Source organism: Zosterops lateralis, assembly GCF_965231275.1.
Source record: "Zosterops lateralis genome assembly, chromosome: 13".
Lineage (NCBI taxonomy): Eukaryota > Metazoa > Chordata > Aves > Passeriformes > Zosteropidae > Zosterops > Zosterops lateralis.
Window position 1 is genome coordinate 17,840,449 of NC_139773.1, and position 26,601 is coordinate 17,867,049.

Here is a 26,601-nt window from a genome sequence, read left to right on the forward strand (position 1 = left end):
ATGAGCGTCCGGCCGGAGCCCAGCGGGGCAGCGGGGCGGCGGCAGAGCCCCTGAGCGGGCAGGGACCGGCCATGGAGCAAGTGAGTCCTGCGGGCAGCGGGACGGGGAGTGGGGATAATCCCGGGACAGGGAGGGAGAAGCGCCCGCCGGGGGCAGAGGGACCGCACCGGCCACTTTGGGGTGTTTTCGGGTGTTCGCTGGGATATCCTGCCCAGCGATGGAGACCGTGGGGTGGGGGGTTCCCCATCACCAGCAGCCCCCGGGCAGAGCCTCGGCAGCGCATCCCCGCAGCCCCTCGGGGTGTTCAGAGCCGGGCTGGTTCCGCTCGGGCCACCCCCAGTGAGTCCCGCTGGGGTGTTGTCCTGTCCTGTCCTGTCCTGCCCTGCTGGAGCCGGCCCTCCGTCAAATCGCCAGCTTGGACATGTCTACGCACCTCCAGCCTTCCCCCACTTCTGTTCTCCTCCTCCTTTTCTTGTTTGGGACGGGTTTAACTCGGAGAAGGGCAGTGGTGCCTCTTCTGCACACGGTTTTCATGTGTTTTTATGGGATCAGACACCCCAGTAATCCACCCCTGTGAGGACTGATTAAGACGCCACAAATTTGTTAGCAATTTAAACAGGTCGCTTTCTCCCCTCGTCTGGCCACGCAATTATTCCTGCTTCCTTTCCTTGGATGAGGTTTTGCTGCTCATGCACAAAGAAAGCTCCCGGTAGGACAGACTGCCGGAGGACTTCAGGCTCTGTCTGGTACATGCTATCCCTGTAGCTGTGGCTTGTCTTCTCCCCCCTCACAGCCCCTTATTTCAGCTCCCAACATTCTGTGGCAAGAATGAAAGCTCTTTTAAAACAGCAGGGAGACGGCAAAGCAGCCCAAGTTGGTAGTGACTGAGAGTTGTTATTATCCGCTGGCATCCATGAAATTAATCCACAGCAGAGAAACTGCTTCCAGCTGGCGGCCGCCGGCCAAAGGGGCTTCACACCTACCCCAGCATTGACTGACTGTCTCACGGGCTTCTCTTCTTTAGTGAGCCATGAATCCTCCAAGGATTCCTTGTAGAAGGGGTGTCAGAGGCAGTTCCCCAAGTTCCCTGTGGATCTGAGCAGTTTGTTCCCAGTGAAACAAACTGTTCTGCTCCATCAGGCTGGGGAGGAGTGGAAGTGCCAACAGAAAGGTTTGGGAGATAACGTGGAAAGGGAGAAAAAGAGTGGATGTGTGGGGATGCAGGTTGTCTCTCCTGGGAGTTGTTCATCAGCACCTTGGTAGAAAGGAGTGTGTGATAAGTGAGATGCTTGATTGGAATGATGTTGATGTAACTGATTAAGGCACTTCTGTGCTCTGTGTAACTTTAAAAGCACCACTGTGATTCAGCTCTTGGGGGTTTTGTTTTGTTGGAAGACATGAAGACTATGTGGGTTTGTGGGCCCATAAAATACAGGGCAGGGGAGGGGAGAAAAAACTGCCTAGTTGTTAAATAAAAAGCCATCCTGTCTGATTTGGGTTCTCTGCTGAGCTGCAAAACGTGAGGCTAAACCAAGCTGAAGGAGTGGAACTTGTGTTTCACTTCTAATGGCACCATGATATAAAATGCAAAAATAGCTCCAATGGATTGTTTTTGGGAGTGATGCCCTTGGCATGAGCCAGAACCAGGATTATTTAGTTCTTCCTTCATTTACACTGGCTCACTTGGCTGATGTCAGGGGGCTTCTTCTCATGGAATTACCACAGGAATTAATCCAGCCCAAAGACATCCCAGGAAGGATATCTTAATATTTCTTGTAGAATGCTCATATATGGCTGAATTAACAACATCAGCTCATGTCTTTGTGTCGTGGTCCCATTTTAATTGTGGAACTGCAGGCAGGGAACACAGGATGGACACAATGCCCTGCTGCCAGTGCCCTTCCCTGGCCAACCTCCCTTTGCCAATTTGGGGCAGAGCTGGCATAAAAAAAATCTGCAAAAATGTCAGGAACCACTTCTGAGACTCTTCTTGCTTTTGTAGGAACAAACTTCCCAGTTGAATCATCCTGGTTTTTTTATGTCCTTAAACTGCAGGTGAGGGATTACAGTACCTGTCCCCCCTTGTGGGATGTGCTGGGTACCTGTGAGGGGGAAGCTGCTGACCCAAAGCCCAGCAGCTCAGCATCCCTTGAGTGCTGGATCTCACCCCTCACATCTGCCTGGTAGCAGGGACTGGAGAAGGCAGCTCAGGCTCTGGTCACTCCTGTGCAGTGCAAGGAGCAGAGCCCTCCACTTGTGGCTGTTGTCACTCTCCATCTCACTGCACCTTCCCTCACTTTCCCTCTCCTGGGCTGCTCAGGTGGGGCTTGGAGTCACGGATCCTCTGTGCAGATGCTCCCAGGTGCTGGCACAGTAGGAAGTCCTGCCTGGTGTGGAGGGTTCCCCCATGCATGGCTCTTTTCAGGCAGGGATTCCAACCAGGGCTCCTGAGTGATCTGGAGAGCTCCAAGGCGACCCTTCAACGCCAAGGAGGGGAGGCACAGTCCCTGCAAGGCTGGAGAGCCAGACCCCAAACCAGCTCTGTCCTCTCTCTGAAGAGGTGCAGAGCCAACATGAGCCCCATATCTGCTGGGGCAAGTTGTTTTTCAGCAGTAGATGTTAGGTGCTGTGTCTTCACAAGGAGTACTGTTATTTTAAAACCAGAGTAGTTTTGGCTCTGCAGAGCAGAGCATGGATAGACATATTTACCATGTGACTTCAGCCTTTATGCCAGGTGGGGGAAAAAAAAAAACCAGCAAAAATTCACCTGCCAAGCAGAAAAAAAGCCTTAAAGCGTAAAAACATTTTAGCAGTTGTTGGTCTGGACTCACTTGAATAAACTCTTCATACAGCTACATCCATGCACAAGTGCTACGAGGGAGGTTAAAGTCCATGCCCAATTATCTAAAAATGACATCAAAAGGGTTCTCAATCAGGAAACCAGCAGGTCTGTATTTGTGCAGGAATTGATGTTTGCTGAAGTCGCAGATCTCAACTCAAAATACTACTTCCTGCAACCTAAAAAGTCAAGTTTAAAAAAAACCCCACCCTACGCAGTCCCTCCATTTCCCGGAAAACTTTGATGCTCAGTCATCCTCTATTGTGGCCATTTCAGATGCATCTCAGTACAACTGAAATAACTTCTACAAAAGGTATCAGGGTTGTTACAGGTTTCAGTCCAATTTTCTTTTAGGTGAAACACAGTTTATTTGATTTTTTTGTTCTCAGTCTGCACCCGAGCCTACCCACAAAGCCCAACCCCTTCCAGACCTTAGTGGAGGTCAGAATAAATGTGGGTGCATGGGGTGTTTAAGCTGGTTTTTTTTTCTTTTTATGGGTGTGAGCTCCCACTTTGGAATAAGAGCTTACCCCGATCAAAGCTGCTGTCCAAGGGTGTGTTCAGTGGGAATTTGGTGCATGAAAACATTCGTTAGCAAGGCTCTCCTCCAAATTTTTGAAGCTCGTCCATACACACTTGCTCTGTCCTGGCTGTGGGAGTGTCCAGCTCTGACTCTGTTCCATGAACTTGGGATTTTCTCATGTTATGAAACAAGATGTCTGAGCTCCAGCCAGTCCAGTTTGTGCAGTGAGGGCCTTTTTGGGATGTTTGGGGCTTTCTTGTCACACATGCCTTTTTGTGTGCCTACTCTCTGCAGCAGGATTGCTGCTATTACATGTATGGATGTGGAGAAAACCAAGTCTAGGGGACAGTGGGGTCCCTGGGAGAAGGTTGGAGGATTTGGGCTTGGCCTCTTCTCATAAATCACAAGGTTGGTGAAGTGATTGTGTAAGAGGATTTGGCTCAACAAGGGATTCCCCTTGCCTTGTTCCAGTGAAAGAGGCTTACTGAGGGGTCTGTGGGGTGTGGGGAGCAACAGGGTGCTCCAGGGGAGGGATACAGGGATCCTGCCTTTGCAAAGGCTCTTCCAGTGCACTGGAGAGGAGGAAAGCTTTCATCTTTAACCTGATGGGATCATTTTAGTGTGGATGATGAAGTCCTCATACCATAGATTTGCCCACAGGAATTGGTTTGGGGATGGTGACCAAGGATAGATGCCAGGAAGAGAAGCTTGCAGAAGTGGCCTTGGACTAAAATATGAGTGTTGCTCCTGATGCCAGCAGAATCCATCATGCTGGGATTCATCAGAAAGCTGGAGGAGCAAAGAGAAGAGGAGGCTGCTCCTTTTCAAGGCGCACTTGGTGCACGAGTGAGCAAGGAGTACCTCCCCAGAGAGGCAAGCAGAGGAGCAAGGTGGACTTGTTGCCATCCCAAGAGTGTCATCAAGGATGGATGGGGTCTGTGTCCACTTCCCAGTCCTGTGAGAGTGGTTGAGTTTTCTCTGGAAGATGCCAGTCTCCTGTTATGATGTGGTGGGGGGGGAGAGACCACATTGGTGGGTGCCAAAATCTTCTCTGGGCTGGCTTTCTGATGATGGAAACTCCTTATGCCTTCTGTCCTTGCAGGATACAAAGGAAGAGGTCTCAGAGAAACCAAAGTGTGCTCCAACTGCAGAGAAATATGGCTGGATTAAAAAAAGCAGCGGGGGGCTCCTGGGACTGTGGAAGGATCGTTACATCCAGCTACGGAAAACACAGCTCGTGGTCTACGAGGATGAGGTATGGTCACAGCTAATGGCCTTGAATGAGGGGCAGGAGCAGGCCCCTGGGGACACATGCATGTCCCTGTGTTTTTTACTCTTCCCTCCAGCCCATTCCTTTTGGAAGGGCTTCTCCAGATATCCCCAGGAAAGATAAACTCTGTAAAAAGAGACGGCAGCTGCGTTTTAAATATATTATATATTATAAATATTTTAGCCACTGAATATTTTGACAGAGCCGTTGCCAAAATAAAAAAAATGGGGGGCAGGACATCCTGTGAGAAGGTGAACGGAGTAAAGCTTTGGGCGGAAGCAGGATATGTGCAGTGAGGTTTTGGCTTTTGAAGGATAAAAGTGATTGTAGCAAGGCTGACTTCCCACCTGCCACTTGAGGGGATGGCAGGCAACCCTGCAGCTGTTTGGCATCCCTCAAGCAGCTCAAATTGTTGCCAGCCAGACTCTTCAGGGTTTCTTTTAGCCGCTGAAGGATGCAGAGTGAGATTGTGAGTGCTTGCTGTCCTCCTTAAGAACGGACAGTCTGGATTTGGCTCATCTTTTCCCTTTACTTGAGCCAGTTCTGAGTGAAGGACCCCTGGGAGCCTTGTCCTGGACTTCCCTAGATAAACTGCATGCCTTAAGTTCATGGCCGCACTTAGAGCTGTTTCCAGACAAATGAGGAAAAAGAGCCAAGCCAAATCTGTCCTGCATTTTCAGGCGAGAAGAATGAAAAGTGCAGGGCTGGTCCTGCCAGGATGCAAAGGTGGCTTTGTCCTGAGTCAAGCCCTTGTTCCTGGGCTGGAAGCAGCTTCTGCAAGAGCAGAGTTTGCCCCAAAAGTTATAAACTGCAGTGCAGAGCACAAGCTACAACCAAGAGAGGTTTGAGATGAGGGCTGGGTAGGTCTGAGCCCTGTGGCTTGTGTGTGCAGCAGGGTGGGGTCCTGGTCTGCACAAGGACCACGTGCTGTGAGGTGTCTGGCCCAAGAGGATCTGGGTCATGTGTGGGCATCAGGATGATATAAAAGCAAAATCGTGTAAAGCTTCATGTGCAGTGTGTGTCAAGGGAAGAAGAATGGGGAAATGTTTCAGCAGCTGCATTGCTGCTGTGGTTTCAGGAACAACAGGACTGACAGTGAGTTCAGTTCTCTTTTTTAAAAACATACTCTTGCCTAATAAAGAAGATCTGTTATAAACAATTTAGGTTAAAGGGTACTACCTCTTCCCTCATGCTTAACACTCCTGCTCTTCCCAAATCCCAAAGCTTTCTGGTGTCATTTGTTCTTAGCTGAGAAATGTCATGAAGAGTGCAAGAATAATGACAGGAGAAGTCAATGTCAGGTGATGAGCAGTTCAGAAGGCAGGAAAAGCAAGGGGGGGTTCTCTTATCTGGAGGGATGCAGCCTGGTCCTGCAAACTGTTGACTCTCTGTAGATCATTTCCCAGTGCCTTGGACACCTGTTGACTCCAGCTGAAGCTTCAGGAACTCGAAGATTCAAAATCTATAAACATGACATAGGGTTTTTTTTTTAAAGGGCATGCCTTTAAAAACAAGATACATGGAGGCTCTCATTACCACAAGGGAAAAGGAGGCTTTTAAAGTAAGATTAATTTTCACAGACATTCAGAAGAAGGAAAAATCCCAATCATTTAAAGGGTTATTTTATTATCTCAACAAGGAAAATGGCATTTGTAACAACCAGGCATAATGTTTTCTGGTAGCCTGCGGATTGTGGTAACATCCTGTAATAAATTGCATCTGTAAGCTACAGTAGCTGCAAGGTCCCATTATTGTAAATAAGGGATCATGTTAATATCTATAGGCTATTAAACTGGCTTACAGTGAAGTCAAATGTCTTAGGAGAGGAAATTGCTGCAAAATTATCTGGTAGCACAATAGGATAACATGTGATTGTGCAGACTTACTACAAGGAAACCAAAGGAAATGGCAATTTTCTGCACTCAGGAGGGGTCTTGTTGCAAGAGAATTGAGGCAGTTCATGTTTATTACTGTATTTATCTTCCTTTAATGTGAGTCAGGGCAGTGTGGCTGTCTCTGTCTTACAAATGGAGAACTAAGTTTTTGAGACGGGAAGGGTTGATGTCTAAGCAGAGTCTGTGGTGCAGTGTGCTCTGGTGGTTTTGCATTTCTGGAGTTCAAGGTACCATTTTTCCCACTGGACCTTCTCCACATATCTGCTCTGTGTAACCCTGGAGAAGGACACAGCATTCCAGACCATCCTCAGGTCGAAACATTTACAAATGGGATTGTTCAGTGCTTGCTGAAAAAGGAGATAAAACCTCAGGGAACAGGAATAAAAGGCATCTCTCTGTATGTATCCTAAATTAGACTTAGATGGGTTAATCGGGGGGTCAGTTTCTGTGTGGGCAGGCAGATTTGGAGGCTGAGCATTTCAGCTGGTCTGAGCCCATCAGATTTCCAGGAACTGAGTAGTGCCTTGAACTCAGTGTGCTTTTCTCAGTCCCTCCCATGTCCAGTCCTTCACAAAGAGGTGCTAATGTTGCCTCTTCCTATGCGGGGCCACCTTGCTGATGCAGTTGCATGAGCCTGGCTGCACTTGTAGCTGAAGTTTAGGTGCAAAACAAGTGCAGAGGGGACGGCCAACACGAGATACAGACAAGAACATTGTACAGTGTTACTGGAAAGTACAGTCTGAGCAGCACACAAACACTTTATATCATCATCAGTAGCAATTTTCAGAATGTGCTCCTGACCTGCCCTGGGAATGTTTTCACCAAGTTGCATTTGCTAGTCAGGCTTTGGGTTTGGTTTAAAGCAGAGCCACCTCCTGAAGGCAAATGGCAAATGCCGATTGTGTTACCTGGAGCAGATGGAGTGAAACTCATCCCACACGGCTTCAGGTTTCTTTCAGCGGATGGGGAATGAAGGGAGATGGATTTCTTGTTCTCTGCTGTGCCTCCATCTACAGCACCCTGCATCTATACCTTCACCTAAATGAAGATGCAGTTAAGCAAAATGTTTGTATGTTACATACCCAAATGTCAGGAAAGGAGGCACTGATGCATATACAGGGTGTTTGGATCCCAAGAAACTGCTGTGCAGGTCTGCACAGAACCAAGCAGGTTATTTTCTAGTGGGGTTTCTTTGTCTTCTTGTCTCTGCATATTCTTGTGAGAATAAAAAAACCTACAGAGAGTGTCTGAAGACCAGGCAGTCCTATGTAGGATAACTAGACAGATCAATATCATCACTTTATGGATTAGAAAGCATCAATCTTCAATTTGGATTTTTTTTTTACCCCCTAAGCAGTGCAGCTAGTGCTTAGAGCTGTTTTCTTGTTGTTTTAGGGTTTCTTTATGAGTGAATTATTTGATAGGGAAAAAATCCTACCAGATTCTAGAGACCAGAGGATCCACTTGGTGTTCAACAGTTGGATGCTTAACATCTGCATTTTGCCCCTGATAAAGTGATAGCAAGGCATACCCAAAGCTGATTTGTTAAAACACTTTGAGAGCCTCAAATAAAGAAATAAATTATTTTTTCAGGTCAAGACATTTTACACTCAATAGACAGTCTCAGCCCTGAGTGAAGAGGTTTTTGCTGGGAATTACACCTTCATATAAATAAAAAATTCAGCGAGTCTTTTCCCCCTGCCTTTTATAAACTTCTCATTAAGGAAGCTGCTTGCCAAGTGTGATTCTTTGGTTAAGCACATGCATTAATATGTCCTAGTGTTCAGTAACTTTCTTCCTAAGGGCCAAGCCAGCAGATACAGATATGTTTGTCACAGGATCTGCTCCACGAAGAGTTAATGGAATAGTTTTTCTGCATTAACTCATGAATGTAAGGATTCTGTACCAGGATTGAGCTTGTCCAGAACATGTGTCAGGGCAGGGCTCTGGAAGTGACCTTGTCTCTGCATGGTGCTGTGTGTCCTCCAGGTCCCAGGAGGCTGAAGGGACCTGGGGACCTGCGTCAGGGTTTGGTCTTTCATTCTTTATCTTAGTGGTGCAGGACAGACATAAAGGATCTCTTTGTGACCCAGGTAGGCTCACAGAGAGGGGATGGCTGCTTGCCAAGGGTAAAACATAGACAAAAGCCTCATTCTGGTGCTCCCTGAACTCAGATGCTTTTCCTTTGCCTCATACATGGAGTTTTTATAATTCTCTGGCTGCTTTCTTCCCTGCTTTCCCTGAAGAGGATAACTCACTTGTGAAGTTCAGGTCCCTGAGATGAAGGACCCATAGCTTGAACAGTCAAGGTGTCTCTAAGAGACAATATCCTGCATGTCCCCATCCTTGCTGCCCTTGTTCCTCGCCCAGGTGGCAGTCCCCAAAGCCTCTCCAGGGAGAAAACAGGCAGCTGGAAGGCAAGAGGCAGTGTCACAGCAAAACCACATCTCTGCACCCTGCCAAGTCCCCTTGTTCCCCAGCTTGGTGTTCCACAGCCTTTAGGAAGTGGAGCATGGCTTGCACGGGATCAGAGGAAGAATTCCTGTCCAAGAGGCAAGATGGATGGCATGGATGAGGAGAGAGACAGGGGCTCTACTGGGGACAGAGCTGCTCTTAAGAGCAGGGAGAGTGAGCAGGAGGCTCGGGGCTGGTCTCTGCTCAGAGCACTGCTGAGCTCTCTGCATCCTGAGCCCAGGGAAGGAGCTGGGAGCTGCACCGGCCGTGCAGCAGGGCTGTAACGTGGGCGGTCGTCCTCCGAAGGCCAGGATGAGATCACCCATCCCCGAGGCATGTATTCCTGACCTCACCCTTCTCTGTCATTTGTTGGCCGCGGAGGGGTTATTATTTCCATCCCTGTCCTTTTTGCAGTGACATTGCGATACCAGGATTGCAGCAGGAACCTTCAAAGGGCCCAGTAGCGTCAGCAGGATTTTATCGGCTGGGTTTTAGGTTTGGGCAGGATTAATCTCCTCCTCCTAGTATGCGTCTTCCCAGTTCACATTCACCTACTCAGTGTTAAATGAAATAAACAGTAATGTCATTAAAATAATAAACCTAAATTAGATCCAGACATCCCTCGGTGGCTCAGGACTTGCTCTGTGTACTGGCATCAGCTCTGCCGGGCCCCCATCCCCAGATAGGAGGGGTAAAAAAACTGAAACGCAGGCTGAGTTCTGCACAGCGACTTAAATGTCAAGTGGTAAAGGGAGGAAATTCCCCGCAGCCCACTTCCCTCTGAACTCTCCATTCCCTGCCTCCAGCCACGCAGCAGCTTCCTGGCTACGACTTGTTTCCTCATCCCACACCCCCTTCTCCGCTACAGGAATTGCTAAATACAAACTCATACGGGCACAAGGAGCTGCTTTGGGAGCAGAGCCTGAGCTGGGGGTGGTTATGGGCAGCGATTTTAATTCCGGATGGTACTGGAGAGGTTCACGAGCCATGCTGACTGTAGCACTTCACTGGCAAGAGCTGCTCTGAGATTCTCACTGCTCATTTGCGCTTAGCAAAAGGGAACTTTGGTCTCTGCTGGGCTACTGAGACATGAAGAATATTATCTGCCCAGTGTTACGCTGCGATTCCTATTAGGGATGGTGCTCTGCAGCTGAACTGAGCCACGCACCACGTGTGGAATTTTAGTTATGTTACTGGGAGAAATGAGCCAAGATCGCGGCCGGCAGTCATCAGTGGAGATACTCCAGAGATAAATATTCCCCACTGAGATGCTGGCCCAGACAGTTTTGCTGGCTGTACAGGGCTGTATTTTCAGTCCTAAGCGTTTTGACAGCTCAGAGCGTGTCTGCAAGAGGACTGTGTCCATCACACATGGCTCCTGCTGACCTTTGTGATGTGAGGACCAGTCTGCCCCAGCTCAGTGCGGTAGCAGGGCTCCCCTCTAATCTCTGCTCTGGCTCAGGCTTCCTGAGGGGGCTGCTTGGACCATCCTGATGCTTATGTCATCTTCCCTGTAAAAAAGTAGAATCACATCTCCTCCTTTTATTGTGGGATGGAGGTGGTATCATTTCTGGCTGCAGATCCCTGGATGAGGCCAACAGCAATGGCAGAAGCTGGTGTTACTGTCCCCAACCTGTTATTTGCTCAGCCACTGTGGACCACTAGGCCTGTAGCTTAAAGACCAGGGTGTTTTCTTAATGAGATGCCAGCATGATTTATGGGGCTTTCTGTTTTCATGCAGGTTATTTTTAAGGCAGAAGAGTTTTTAGGCAGTTGCAAAGGGAAGAAATGCAGAATTTGATGGTCTATGATTGATTTCAATGCCTCCTATTCATAATAATGTTTCATTCCCTCTCTGCAGGATGAGCAGAAGTGCATAGAAACGGTGGAACTGGAGAGTTATGACAAGTGCCAGGAGCTGCGTGCACTACTAAAAAGGAAAAATCGTTTCATTTTAATCCGCTCCCCGGGTAAGAAGGTAGGATTGCCTTTCTCATCACCCTCGAGTCTGCTAACTCCAAAGTGAGTTCCAGCCAGCTGTGCCCAGAGCAGATGAAAAGCTCTGAGACTGAGCTCCTTGGCAGCTGGGAAAAATGACCTGTAACTGTGAAGGGTCTGCAGTGTGTAATAAGGAAAGCCACTGTCACGTAGATTTCTATCTTGTTGTGGGGAAAGGGTCTTCTGAGGCTCGACTTTTTCCTCTTGATTTTTTTTCCTGCCTTAGCATTTTCTTTCTTGCAATACTTCCCTAAGAAGTGGAGAATGATCATTCCCTATGGTTCTTCCATGTCCTCTGAGCACCTGTAGATGCTGCAGCTTTGCCCAGGTTCCAATGAAATCAATAATTCCAATCTATGTACTGAGATAGTTCCTGAAGTCAGAACCATTGATCTGAGAAACTCCAGTGCAAACTTACTTACAGCCAAACAGTTCCTAGGAGAAAAGATTTCTTTTGCAGAATTCAAACCCTACATCTGTAGCTTCCTGCACAGCATCTGGTTGGATCCAGAAGCTAAAAACCAGGCTGGCATTGCAAAGAGACTGTACATCCATCTGAGCACTGGGTGTATGCAAGGACATCCTGCTTTACTTCCTGTCTATATTCATTATCACTAAACATCTTTGGACATTCTCCTTAGCTCCTACTTGCACGCTATCCATTTCAGCATCTTTATGGGCTAGAATTCTTCATTGTTGCTTTGAGGTATCACACTTTGCCTTCTAATTTCAATATGATTTTTTTTTTTTGGCCTCAGAGTTCTTACTAAATTTCCCCATACAGATCTGTGAAGTTGTGTGGGACAAAACACATTCATTTCCATAAGAACAAGAATAGGCAAAAATACCAACTTTCTGCGCTCCCCTATCTCCATTTTGTTTAAATAAATGGAGATTGTTTAGTCCTTGTTGTCACTGTTGCTTATTCTTTCACTCCAGTCACTTAGTGTTTACTCATATAATAAGACCCCAGCTGAGTTCAGAGCACCATTGTGCTAAACTTCATTCAAGACAACAAAACAAGGACTTTCCTGCCCCAAATCCTGGGCTAGTGAGCTCCAGCAGAGTGTTGCAGCCCAGAACACATTAGGAAGGAATTCTTCCCTGCAAGGATGATGAGGCCCTGCCACAGGTTGCCCAGAGAAGCTGTGGCTGCCCCATCCCTGAAAGTGTCCAAGGCCAGGCTGGATGGGGCTTGGAGCAACCTGGGATAGTGGAAGATGTCCCTGCCCATGGCAGGAGGAGTGGAACTAGATGTTTTTTGAGGTCTCTTCCAACCCAAATGATTCTAGGATTCTGTGATTCTAAGTGTACACCTATTCCCAGGGAGGCCAATAATGCTCTGTGTGCTCAGGGGTGGGCAGCACAGAAGGAAGAGGTATTATCTGCAAGTATACTGAGAGAGAATTGTGTAATAGCTGCATGTGTGTCTGCACTGCTCCAAGAATCAATACAGGGCGTGAGACCTGTTCCTAAACCTTTCATTTCTTGCTATGAGAAAAATATGCCCAAACTGTGCCCAAAAGGGTAACTTCATCTTTTTGGCATGCTGGCAAGTTTTCAGCTACTCTGTTTTTCATGCCACTGATTCAATGGAGACCTAGATAGAGGCTACTTTTTATAAGGCTCTTTTGGTGAAAGGAAGGGCTTTTATAAATGAAAAGTTCCCTGTTTGTAGCTCCCCTCCCGCCCTTCTTTTGGCTGGGAATCTGGTGAGGGTGTTGACACACAACATACTTTGGCAGATGTTAGCACAGGCTGCAATTAGGAGGCCAATGTACACAACTGTCCTTCTTCTGTTTTGAAATCGCAGCTGTGGCGATATATATCAGTTAAACATTTTCCATTTGAGAGGCTTGCTGCCATCCCCAGTTTAAAATCACCTTGTGAGCCAGCTTGCCAAGCTCTGCCACATCTTGCTATGTTTTTTTTTTTTCACCCTCTCTCCTGAGCATAATGCCGAGGAATGAGTTTGAGGGGCTTAGGAATAAGCTAGGAAAGGCCATTTCTGTTTCAGTGCACAAATCTTGAATACAAGGAGCCCAGTTTAGTTGTAGGGGAATCCCAGTTTAAATCTTGGATGGGATATTTTTGAGCAGAGATGAATCAGTCAGTTAAAACTACTCTGCAGCTGAAGTTGTAGCTGAATAAATAAGTTGTCCTGCTAAACACTGATTGTTGATGAATGTACCCCAGATTCTGCTTGGCCTGTTCACAAGGATGACATTTTTGTTAAGCTGTGACAATATGAGCATGTCACACGCCTGCACTGGTATGGAACTGAAAGAAAGCACTGCTCCCAGAGCTTCAATTCTTCAGTGAAGGAAGCTGGCAGTGTGCAAAAGCCCTGTTCTGCTTAGAAATCTCAAATGCTTCATTCCATCCACAGCAATTAAATGAAAACTTTTGGATGCAGAGAGCTGGGCTTCTAAGAAAGGGCAGCAGCCTTGGCCCAGAGACTTTGGAATGTACTACTCACAATGCAAAAAAACAGTGTAAATGATGCTTGGTGTAAACTCTGAAAATTAGTGAGATTGGCATAAGTCTGGTGTTCAGTGGATCTGAAAAGCTTCAGCTTCAGGGAAGAATTACTATTAGGAAAAGGGTGGTAGTGAGGAAAGAGTCCACCAGGAAGTCCTGCAGCACCCCACGCATCCTCACACCTGTTGTCAGGGATGGAAACTTCCATTGCTTATTTTTCCCTCCATCAATTTTTGAGGTACCTGGAATTGCCTTCACCAAGGGCCCAGCCTGGAAGCTGCAGTAGAGTGCAGTGAGGCTTGGAGGACTCTGCTCCTGGGTTCTGCCAGTCTGGAAGAGATGCTGGGATTATTCCCAGGGATGATGTAGCTCTTGGTTCAGCTACAGAAAACCACCAGAATCCTCTGACAGTCATCTCATAGATACATGGAATGGTTTGGGTTGAAAGGGACCTTGAAGATCACTTAGTTCCAACCTCCCTGTCATAGGCAGAGAGTCCCTTGTCTTCTCCTTTTCCCTTCGTGATGTAATCTGACAAAGTCATGTAGAAGAAGGCAGGAAATGACCTCCCATCTGGCAGGTGGGAGGTGCAGACTCTGCTGCACTTGTGCTATTTGAAGATGTTACTTACCCAGCTCTGCTCCAGCTTCTGCTGGAAGTGACCACCCTGTACCGAAAGTCAGCAGAAGGGAACACATCCCCCCCAGCTGTTCACAGGCAATTCACAGTCCAGTTTAGCCCAGCCTCACCAGGCTTTGCACTGAAACAGATAAGGACCAAGCAGAGGTTTGTGTCACTACCTCTGCAGCAGATCTGCAGAACTGCTCAGCAAAGTGTTGATAACAGTCTTAAACTGCAGCTACACAGCTCTCCAGAGCTTGTCTGTTAAATCACTTAGCACAGGTACCACAGACTGACCCCAGGAACACTTTTCTTTCCTGGAAAGCAGGCTGAGCGTTGCCATCAGACTGTCAGTGCTGGAGAAGACAGATGTCTCAGAGAGGACAAGGAGCAATGAGGGAGGCAGTGCCCGCTGCCGTCACGGACAGTGATCCGTGTGGGAGCTCTTGTTGCCTGACATCTCAGCAGTGATTCAGCAGGAGCTGACCGCCTGTGCTCTGCCCTGAGTAACTGTCAGTAAATTGCGTAGCCTGCATTCATGGCTTACAATGGTCACTAGGTTTGGCCATGACAGCTTTTCCTGGCACACCAGCCTGTTGTTTATGGCATGACTCAGTCTCAGCTGGCTTAGCAAGAAGGAGTGCAAATGTGTTACCCTGCCCGCTGCCCTCTCAGACTGGTGTCACTGACTGTCTGCCTTAAATTCCTGCTGGAGAGCAGACCCTGCTTAATGTTTTGTAGAAAATACCTATCTATAGATGCATCTGCTGGTATCTGTAAATATTCAAATGAGTAAAGATACAGACAAGAGAAATTCACTTCTTCCTTGTTTGTTGAGAGCCTAGGAGTTTCAGAGTACTGTGCAGAGTCTCAATGACAAGGCAGGACTGAGACCAGCTTCTTCCTGCCTCTCCTCTGCTACTTCCTGCTTTACAGAGAGCTCTTATCCTGGTTTGGGTGAGCTTCCTCTCCCCAGTGCTTTGGCTGAGGACAGGAGCCACAGATGGATGCAGACAGACCAGAGACTGCAAGGCAGCAAAGAAGCTGTGGCTGGCAGCAGCCTGAGCACGAGCCTCGGAGCCCCAGCAGCCTGACTCTGCCTTGGTGTCTGTGGGTGTGTTATAAAATGGAAAGAAAAAATTTCTAAGATACCTGGGCACTGGGAGGAACCTGCCCCTCTGTGTCACAGCCCCAGGGAGCTGTGCGAGCAGGGAGCAGGGCTGCAGCAACGTGAGGCTGGCACTGCCCACACTGCCCTTGGGTCCCACTCATCCTCCCTCACCCAGCTCCCTTTTGCTGCCACCATGAGCCCCTTTCTCTCACCATCCACTGGATCTGTATTTGATGGCAAAGGGTTGCATGCCAGAGGGACATCTCAGCTTCTCATTAACGAGGAACCACCCCCCTGAGGTTCGCTCTGCTCTGCCACAGAGTTGCTGACACCAGTGCTTAGTCACAGTCTGGGAGGCTTTATTTGGAATGAGGCACAGAAAGTGGCATTGGAAAAGGAAGCTTGAAGCGAGGCAGGAATCCTTCCCCTGGACAACATGTACGGAGATTTCTAAACCCTGGTGCAGGCTGCCAGGTCTTTGCCAGGCAGTGCAGCAGCTCAGCTGCTCACAAGTAGAGCTTTCTCATAAGCTTTTATAATCACAAAGCTTTGGGGCAAAATCGTTTCCAAACAAAAAAAAGTTTTTAAGCACACGCAAAACCAGGCCAGCTCGGGCTAAAACAAAATCTGGCCGTCGCTCTGTTTTGGAGCCTTGCCTTCCCTTACATTCCCTGGTTAGAGTAGCCCTTCTGCATCCCAGACAAAGGGCTCTTTTTCCAAAGGGCTGTGGGTCAGGCCCTAACCTCCCCTCTGAGCTCTCAGGAAGTCAGTGGTCCTGTCACCTTACATGCAAGCTAATTGAATAAAGAATCTTTTCCCAAATTACTCCTTAACTCGCTGCTTGCCATACTGGTTGTGAGTGTCTGGCACTTGGCAGCTGTGATGTAAATCCATGGAATTGACACGAGAAATAAATACAGAAAGGAAGAACAGTTGGTTTCTAACAGCAAGAGTGGGTGTAAGGAGATCAGGCTTTAGTTCTGCAGAATTTCTGATGGTCCCTTCAGAAGTTGCTGAGACCCAGAACAGTTGCTGCTTTGTTGTGCCATGAACAGGGAGCTGCTAAGAGCACTCGACTGTCAGTCACCATTAGCTTTGTCCCCCTCATTTAATATAGTCCCTGTTTTATATAGACAGTGCAGTGATTTTGGAATGTGGGGCCTCGTTTACAGAAAGGCTGAGGCTACAATTGCTCTTGAAGGCATTGGGAAAGTGCAAAGTACCTATAGGATGTTAAATACCCCCAAAAAAACTGTTCCGGGCAAAACCCCCAGAGGCTGTGTTTTGAACAATCCTCTCTGTAGCTCACTTCTGCACCTGTAAGAGGTGGATAATTTCAGTTGCTCTGAAAAGGAATTTGTGAATGCCTCTAGGTATTGTAGTGATAAGCAGGAAAGAAAAAAGACCGTCAGGGGAATCAGTAATTATGTTTTCATGGCAGGGCTGGAGCAGAGTGAAATCAATAAGGCATATTGACCCAGGAGGATAAAACACATGATGGAATAACTCAGTAAGAAGTGCCACCCTGTTGTTAGGGACGGTGCTGGGAGGAACACACACAGCAGGCTGACATCCCTACAGCCTGGAAACACGGGGAGTGTCTTAACTTCTAAGTGCTTCATTTTGCAATGCTGCTGATGTCCTTTAGCACAGGAATATTCCTGTGTGCCTGTGCAGTGTGGATTAGGGCACCACATGGAGCTGTTTGGATCCCAGCTAGTCTGCCATGGAGCCACCTGTAAAGTGAAGATGGTATTTCTCTCACCCGAAGTGTACTCTGGGGCAAAGCTACATAATACTGGTGAGGTGCTCAGAGAAAACAGCAATGAATTAAATAACACCCTGCCTATTGTCCCTGCTGTGGGCAAGAAGAGATTGGAAACACTGAGCAGAGCCATGGGGCTGTCCTGGAGGAAGGGAAGAGCTGGCTGGCTGGAGGACAGGCCATGCAATCACCCATCCACCCATCATCCACTCATCCTTCTTCCCAGTTCCCTCTTACATGGCCAGCTCTTCCCTTCTTCTTGGGGCAGCTCTTCAGACCCCAGAGATTGCCTGTCTGCAGCATTCAATGCTGGATTTCATTTGGAAACAAAAAAAAGATACGATGAATTTTTGCACTTATATTGCTCCTGTGCCTCATCATGTGTGTGCCTAGCTGGGTCAGGGTTTGAGCAGCCAATGTCAGTGCCCCACGTTCCTGTATCAGTTCTGTTCTGCAGAGCCACAGGAACGGGGAAGCAGGCAGAGCCCACTGCATGCACCCTTTCTGTTCCTTGTATTCTGGGGGAAGTGGGAGATGAGGTATTTTACTCCATCTGAAGCAGCCACTGTTACTTGGACTTTCAGTCTGACTCTATGCGTGTGACTATTTGCTGTACAACTCACTGATGCTCCAAGAGCTATTCCAAGTGTTTTGAAGAAGGAAGAAGCTTACTTTTTTACTACTTTAGTAGTTACCAAAATAAAACTACAACAAAAAGCTGTCCAGCATAACAAAATTCTGTTCATGGGAGCTATGCCAAAGCACAAAGGAATCTGCAGTTTAAACATAGGCTAGAACTGGATGTTATATAGAAACTGAAGTGATTCAAAGGTACCTCTGGTCTTGACAAGGAATGCTCAGGCAAAAATTCTCTCTCTGCTCTTGCAGGTTCATGATATCAAATTTCAAGCTCCAACTTTGGAAGAAAAGGAATCGTGGATAAAAGCTCTTAATGAAGGGATCAATAGAGGCAAAAACAAAGTATTTGATGAGGTAAGAGAAACGGTCTTCAAACTCCTGTGTTTCTGTGTCTGTTCTCATCCATGGTTCCTTTAGATAAAACTAGAACTTGCCTGAACTCCTGTTCTCCCCATCCTTTCTGCATGCCACCCATTCTCCAAGGAAAGAGAAAGGTGGTGTGCAAGGTAGGGAAGGTTCCTTCCCTTCAGAGCTTGGGATCAGAGGATTTCTGGGAGTTCCCCTCTCCCAGTGGAAGCACCTGGTGCAGAGAAGCACCTGCAGTGCTGAGTTGTGTAGAGCTGGGATGCAGCCTGGAGGGACTCATCCTCCCCACACTGCCATGATCCTCAGCACCAAGCAGCCAGGAAATGGAGGTACTTGGTTAGGATATAGCCCAGTCTTCAGGACTGGGAAAGTCTGAAGTGACTCAGTCCACCAGCTATTCCACCTGCAGTCTGGAGAGAAGTCTGGTGGAAAGTCACTCCATGGCCCTGGCCAAACCTGCCTTCCTCTCAGCTGGCCCCAGCACCACCTGCATTTTCAAATTCTCCTCCCATCCTGCTGCACAGAGGGGAGGATGAAAATTGCACAACCTAGAGCCTGTTTAACCTTGCCCTGCTCCCTCTTAGTTTGTAAGTCAACCCTGAGCTAAACCAAAGGAGCAGCATCTCTTCTGCAGTTCTTTCAGTAACTGAAAGGAAATGAACAAAACCACGACCATGGAAATGACACAAGAACAATGAGTAGGGTAACGAGGGACAAAGCAATCAGCAAGTCCTGTTTAGCAAAGGAAACCAAAGCAACGAGTAAAAGTTTTGAAGAAAGGGCTAACTGGTTGCTAGAGGTGTAAACTCTGAGAGGTTGGGCTTTGCTTTTATTCAGCAGAGGGCAAAAGCAAGTGAGCAGTGAACTCTGCACACCCTTCAGCAGCACAGCAAGGTGGGATCTCAGATCACCTCCCTGCCCTGTGATGTGGAGTTATCCTCCTTACAGAGGGAGCCAGCCTCTAATTCTCATTCATTCCAGTAAGGATCAAACCTCGGATTTAAAGTGTTTCCACACAGGCCAGGCACAGGTTAATGGGTCAAGCCCTCAAATGGTTTGGATTATCTGTTCTGTCCTGAAGGAGCTGTGGAAACCGCTCTGCCATACCAACCATTTTTGTCTTTAAATCCCTATTTCACCCTCGCCAGCTTTCCTATTGTACAAACTTGTGGTACCAAGGACACACAGATGTTTCAGTGTCCCTGGTCACTGGTGCTACCCCTCCATGGGGAGCAGACTCCAGCCCTTGGCCATCCCAGTGTGGGTGGATGGTCATAGAGCCAACACAGAGAAATACCTGTCAGGGCACTGGGACCTCCCTCCTTAGGAGTGTGAGGCATTGGATTTCTTGTCTGGTTCCAGGAAATAAATTTGTTAATTCAGCTGGAGCTGCAATTAATCCAGGTCACTGCTCACACCTTCTCCTCAGTATCCTGCAGTCATTAGGGCTGTGTAAGGGAAGGGCTGTAACAAAGTGCTGCTGATACAGTTCACAGTCAGGTCACAGTTATTAATGAGCTTTCTCCTCTAAGATGGAAACAGCAGTTTTGGTGCTGTGTTCTGCCACATGCAAGAGCTGGTCCAAGCACAGGGTGCAGTGAGGACAAAGCTCCTTGTGTCCTTTTTTCCCTGCCTCTTAGGTGGAGAGAAGTTTAGCCATTACAAACCTCTGAGACCTTAAATATCCATCACATACATGCAGGGCTTTGCAGGCAGGCTGTAATTGAGCTCTGAGGTAAAGACTAGAGGTGAAATATTCTCCAAATGCTTCAACATTTCATGTGTGACAGTGACAACTCTACAGACACATCATGAGAAATTAATAACCCTCTTCCTGTTTTGTTTCCCTCCTCTTCCCCCTGTTAAAGGTGAAAGTGGATGAGAGCCTTTCCTTGGACCATGTCACTCGGGACAGGGTGAAGGTGTCCCATGGACGTCGGCCACCCACGAGAAGTCACCTAAAGGAGGTAAGTGCACCCTGTTGGAGTGACCATCCCACCAGCTGGGATCACTGAAGGCTGCTCCTTCTATTCAGGTACCAAACCCCAGGAAAAACCCCAGAGAAAACTTACAACGGAAAAAACTTCCTGCAGGGAAGACAGTGCCAGCACCTCTCTAATGAAGCTCCAGGTTCCCATAGATCTCTATCTGCTGCAGCATGTTACCATATATTTAGCTTTTCATAACTCATAAGCTACTTCACCATCTGGTCAGAGCCATTAGAGTTTCATTTTCAGCAGAAGAGACTGAAGCACCTATATTTATTTTCAAAGATGTGATAATTTTGTAGCCACAGTGGTCTAAAGGTAGAAGAACTGCATGGTCCATAGGGACTGCTGTGCTGCTATATTTTTACTAAGCTAACCAGAGAAAGCAGACGAGCTTTCAAGCTTACAAACCCTTCCCTAGGTCTGAAACAGAATACATTATTCTCCTAGGCAGTTTTATAGATTAACCTGTCTGCTTTTAACTGATTTTCTGGGTCTGTCACTTGAAAAAAGAAAAAAAAAAAGAAAACCCCACAAATCTGCATTTCATTTCCAGGGGAGAGGTTCTTACTAATGTTTGATTCCTATGATTTATGGAAAAGTTTCTACAGACAGATTGATATTTTAGCAGAGCATTAATCGCAAGCAAGGAAGGTTTTTAAATCAAACCTTCTTTCTTCAGACTTCCAAGACTCTGACTTATGTGCCTGCACAACACTCAGATGACCCTTGTGCAGAAAATGAGATACCTTGGGACTTTTTACTTTGCATAGAAATGGAGGGAGAGTGTCTCTCCCAGAGAAATGCATGAGAATGAATCATAGATTCCCATCCTCCAGAAAACCGCAGAAGAAAACATGACAAAAGTCACAGCAACAATGAAGTGTGGATTCAGTTGCCTAATATGGGTTCAGTAAGGTGGGGAGCCCTTCCCTAGGCACTAAAAACATCTCTCTTCCCTGCTCAGATCACTGTTTTCATGAGATACCTCTGAGGTTAATACCTCTAAGACTTCTCACCCTCAGCCAAAATCAGGGGAAACTGGCTTGCAAATTTAGCAGCAGGAATGAGGGGATAGAGCCTGCAGAAAGATGTGTATCATGGCTGCTGGCTGCAGATTCATGAAGGAAATGGCATGAACATAGATTTTCAGTGTTAAAAGCAGGCCAGGTGAGGATGGGTTAGGGCCAAGCTGCCAGGATACAGCTTGCCTCTGTCTCTCTGGTGGGCTGTAAAGGCAAAGAGAGGCTTTAACTAAATTCTCTGCAGTACAGGAGCCTGGCCCTGGCTGCAGCTATGCCTTTGTGTGGTTTTTGGTTCCTTCACACAGGAACTGTCACCGCAGCTCTCCCTGTGGGGCACTGAGCTTACACACTGCAGTGTCTTTGTTAAGTCCATCCTTTTTAGGAAAACCTCTCTGCTAGTGAGATTTGCACACAGCCTGTGGTTTGAAGGAGGTTTAACCAGCTGAGGTTTGGGCCTGGTCAGGTTGGGATGTCATCAAGTTAGAGGCAGCAAGCAGAAGGCAACAGGATTACAAACTTGGTTTCTGACAAGTTCAGAAACAGAAAAGTGAGCCTTTGGGGATGCACATTGTAAAGGAAGGGGTAGAGGCATCCCACTACCACAGGACAAAGGATAAAAAGGCAGAGCTTAACCCTAGCACTCACAGGAAAACCAAGAAATTAGGTTATTGTGGAACAGGCTTTAAGACTTTTTTTTCAAAGGAAGTAGTAAAGTAAGTTCTTGTGCTTTTCTTAGAATCAAGGGCTGCTTTGGGTTGGAAGGGACCTTAAAAATCATCTGCAAAGAACTTTTCACTAGACCAGGTTACTCAGAGCCCTTCCAGCCTGGCCTTGAACACTCCAGGGATGGGGAGTCCACAGCCTCTCTGGATAACCTGTGCCAGGGTTTAACCACCTTATAGTGAAGAATTTCTTCTGAATATTTAATCTAAACTTTCAACCTTTCAACCTAAGGCTATTCCCTCTTGTCCTATCACTCCATGATCTTGTGAAAAATCCTCTCCAGCCCTCTTGGAAGCCCCCTTTAGGCACTGGAAGGGGCTTTAAGGTCTCCCTGGAGCCTTGTCTTCTCCTGGCTGAACAGCCCCAACATTCTCAGCTTGAAGCAGCAGCCCCTTGCTTGCCATGCTGGTTGTGAGGGTTTTGCACTTTAACTTGAAGTTAAATGATGAAACAGAGGATCAATGATAGATATTGAAAACTTTCTCTCTTGTTTTTCAGGCTGCCAAGTGTACATCAGATGGTATCCTGCGACTAGATCTGGATATTGTAGACAATGGACCACCAACCTTTGATTCCACTATCAGTGAAAGTGACAATGAACCACCTCAAAAAGAAACTCCAAAGCCCCCTATGCCACCTACAAAACCCACAGGCACAAAAGAAAGCCAGGAGCCAGAGAACGATGTTCCTGACCAGGAACATAAAAAACCTCTGTCTCCTCCACTTCCTCCAGATAAGAAGCTTAAGGAAAGCATCAGATTAAAGGACAGTTTAAATGCCAAGGAAGAGGACTCTGTAAGTCCAGAGGAGAATGTGGAAGAATCCCAAGCACCAAGCGAGGAGAACAAGGAGAACCTCATTGAGGTCAGCAACAGAGTTACACCAAAAGCTCCAATTCCACTTCCTAAGAGTGTGCCAGACAAGCTGAAAGTAGCTTGGGACCAACCAACCATTGAACCTATAAAGAAAGAAGACTTGGAATCATCAGGAAATGATGGCAAAGACAACCTGGATGAGATCCCTGCTGCAGATGTTTCAAAGCCTCTTGTTCCTCCTAAGGTTTTGCCAGAGAAAATGCTCGCCACAGTGAACTCCAGCCATGGTGACCTGGAAGCTGGGGGCTGGGAAGAGCAGGAGTCTGGCAGCTCCAAGCCCCCAGTGAATGGGATCACAGCCAGCGAGGTAGCAGAGTTCACATCCCTGACAGCTGAAACAGAAGAAGGAAATGGGAGGACCACAGCCGAGAAGGAACAGCAAACTTCAGCAGAAGAGACAGAGACTTCCTTAGCTACAGAAACAGACCATGAGAGAGGAAAAGCAACTATTGAGAAGAAAGATTCTACAGAAAGCACTTCAGGTCTCAAACTTCGCTGTTCTTCTCTGGGAGACTTGCTCTCTGACTCCAAAAATAAACAGAGAGCACTTCCAGGCCAAGGTTTCCCAAAGGATTCCCATCAATGCTTAGCTAAAATGGAGGAGAAAGTTGCTAATGAAAGGGAAAAAGCAGAAAAGCTTCTGCAGAAGGTTTTACGTGAAGGATGGGAACAGGCCCAGGAGGGGAATGGACCCCCAGTGATAGCAGAGACATTGCTCACTGAGGCAGTAGAACAGCTTCGACAAGCTTCACAAGTTTTGCAAGAAATTAAAGGTCTTGGAGAACTGAAAAAAGAAGGAGCACAGAAACAGAAAGAAAAGCAAAAGGATCTAGTGACTCTTTATAGGAGAAGTGCTCCCTGATGCACTCTGCGGAGACTATTTCCCAAAATCAAAGCTAAACATTTGCATTTATGATTTGTACCATTGCTAGGCCAGTGTTTAAAGATGGTGTTTTGCTGTGCACACATCATGTTTGTGGGACAGAATTGAGCTTTCAGTTATAGCATCTTTCTTTCTTCATGTTGTACATACCAGTCTGGTTCTAATCCTCTTAGCACAGCAGAAGGTTACAGGACAGTGAACAGTTTCAAAAATGTGAATGCTCTTTAAGGATTCTGTCCAAAGTCCTTTCAATGGATCAGGCCTTAAAAATTACTGGCAATCAGACCAAGCCAGATTTTTTGAAAGGAGTAGAATGGCTATTCTAGCAAAAGCCCCTGTCTCTCTTGTATTTACAGACAAGCAAATACCAGATTACACTGGCACCTATCTGGTTTTCCCAGCTAAATCATTTAAGGATAAATGTAGTCAGTGTTTGTTCACTTGCTGGCACGGTTTCCCAGACCACCTGGCCCAGTGACATCTAGGAATGTAAAGACAAACAGTTTAATCTTCTCCAAAGATACTCATAAAACCACATCCACAGTTAAAAACTGACCTCACACAGAGGCAAACCAAACTAGCCAGTTCCTAGCTCCAAGTAGAGTCCCTGATGTGGAGCAGCTGTATGAAGGCACTTTGAGGCTGGCTCTGCAGTGCTTTAGGTGTGCTAAGCACTGTGTGAGTGAACACAAGTCTCAAAGCATCATTGCCAGGCAAGTATGGATTGTTCCTCTTTCATTGATAGGGAAATTGAGATTACAGTTGGCCTCTGAAAGTGTCTTCTACCAAGACAACACATTTATTATTGAGGACCATACCTATCTGATAACTCTGAATCCCCTCAGCGTTGTTAGGAACAAATAGCCAGGCATTTGGAGAACTTGTGTCCAGGAGATCCCCAGGAGCTTCCTAGGAGAGCTGTCGCAAAGAAGTTTTGGGAATATGTGTCTTGGGATGTAACTGACAGGAGCATGCACATCAGGCAGTGGGTCTGGATGAGATGCCCCTTCCCACTGAACATGTCTCTACCTGCTGTGTCCTGGCCAGCCTGAGAGCCATGGTTTGGCCCAGATCTCTCTAATTGACACACATGGAGGGAAAGGCATTTGCACACAAAACTTTGGGGCTGGTCCCAATGGCTTAAGTATATGAAAATAAAAATGCATTGCTATGGAGGGGTCTGAAGAAGGCATTGCAGAAGGCTCCAGCACAATTCCCCTGTCCACCACAGTTCCTGTGGTCTTCAGTGATCACAGCAGTGGCAAAATCTGGTCTTTGCACTGCTACTGTATAGCTCCATACCTGAGCTGGGTCCTCTCTTCTATTCTCTGTAGTTGCTTGAGGAGAGTAGTGTGACATCCCAGAGGGCTTCTCCTCTGGGAGCATGGAAAATGGCAATCTCCCCAGTCTGGTTTTGAGGAGTGACACGCTACCTAAACTCTTTACTCTTGTTTGCCAGCACTTTGTTCTTAGCTCATCCATTTCTTTTTCTCCTAATTTCCCGGGTCCCACAAGTCTGCACAGGGGGCTGCAAACACCACCCACAGCAGCTGTAAAGTTTCATCTGAGCCTCCTCTTAGGCTGGGCATAGGTACTTCAGGTCTAAGCACATAAAGAGTGGCTTTGGGCTTCCAAATACCCTGGTTTCCAGCACCTGGAGCCAGCAAGACAGATAGTGACCATAACTAATGCTTCAGCCTCTTTTGAATAAACTAGCCTTGGTTTTGGTAATGAGTCCCTCTCTCAGGAAAGCCATAGATGATGTATGTTCACTTGTTATTCTGTCACATGGAAAGTTTTACATGGTTGAACACTCAAGACTCAGGTGCCAAAAAGCTTTGCTTTGAGACAAGTTTCCAATGTCCTAAGCCCAGGCCAAGGCACACAGCCTGGAGGAAACTATGGCCCTGTGCCATTTGCTGCTGTGGATTCAATATGAACTATGGGTCATATTCACCTTTCCAGACACACTTAGGACAAGGGCTAAGAACACAGACAATATTCAGTGCCTATCTGCTATCTAAATGTATTTTTTCTGCATGTGCACTTTTGTTTACCGAACACTGTGTGGTATGAATGTGAGCTGTCAGAACCTGGTGTGCACTGGAAGTGGAGGGACACCAGCTCCAGAGAGCAGGCAGGCTTTTGCAAGATGCAGTTCTAGAACAATAAATAGACTGGGGAAAACCCAGTTCACACTAACAAGAGTATACACAAACCAGGGCAAACTCTGGGTACAGGTTCATATCCCAAAACTGAAGCCAATCCTAAACTTCAGAACAGGCATATCAAAGCCTGGCACTGAAATCCAGGAGAATGACAACAGCTTATGGGGTAGCTCAGTCCCCTAATTTATACTCAAATGCTTTTGCTCTCCCCAGTGTTTTCTTGTGGTGGTGTGTTCTGTGGATACTCATCTGGCAAAGCACTGGTGAAAATGCCCAGACATCCCTCTGTGTTTGTTAAGCCAAACCTACAGGATGTGCTTATATTTTACTGTATATTTTTATATTATACTCAATATTCTAATGAATAAATGTCTGACATTTTACTGAATAGCCATCAGTAGGAATCCTAACAGATAAATACCCTCTACCTGTTAGGAAGTGGGCAAATTAAATCATTTTACAACCTACAGCTAATTACTGTATATGCTGTACTAACAGCTCTTACTAGATTTATATTATGTCTTGTAAATAGATGTAACTTAAGTGGAATCTCTGTATCATCCAGTAACTTTACTGTTAGAGACTCTTGGTTTTAACTATTTTTTCTAATAGATTTAGCAGTTTCATCCTAAAACATCCAGCCTTCTATGGCAACTCCCATCTTGAGATACATCCTGCCACCATGCACTTTTTTTTAATCTTCCTTTAAACATGCATTTAAACTTGCATCTAATTCTTGGCTGCACTAAGGCTTGGGAGTTTTGTGCCTGAGAACCCTCTGGGCTTGGAGTGCTGGAGTGTGAGTCTGTGTTTTGGGCTGTGCCACCAGTTTACATGTCTGTGACAGGAAGGAAGTGAGTTTGCAAGTGAGCAAGTGTGGATGACGATCTGAAAAGCAGCTGCTGCAGCCCGTGGAAAGGCAGCACTTTGTCTCCTGCTTGTAAAGAGCTTTGAGATTTGGCAATAAAACCTCCTTT

At 46.9% G+C, this 26,601-nt stretch overlaps 1 protein-coding gene across 1 annotated transcript; it reads left to right on the forward strand.

Annotated features, from left to right (window-relative positions):
• On the forward strand, positions 1–26,601 carry PLEKHO2 (pleckstrin homology domain containing O2). Its single transcript, XM_083870983.1, has 6 exons — positions 1–80; positions 4,465–4,617; positions 10,843–10,959; positions 17,846–17,950; positions 19,831–19,929; positions 22,197–26,601. Exons 1-6 carry the CDS (start codon positions 72–74, stop codon positions 23,433–23,435), a joined length of 1,722 nt encoding a protein of 573 aa, XP_083727109.1. The 5' UTR covers positions 1–71; the 3' UTR covers positions 23,436–26,601.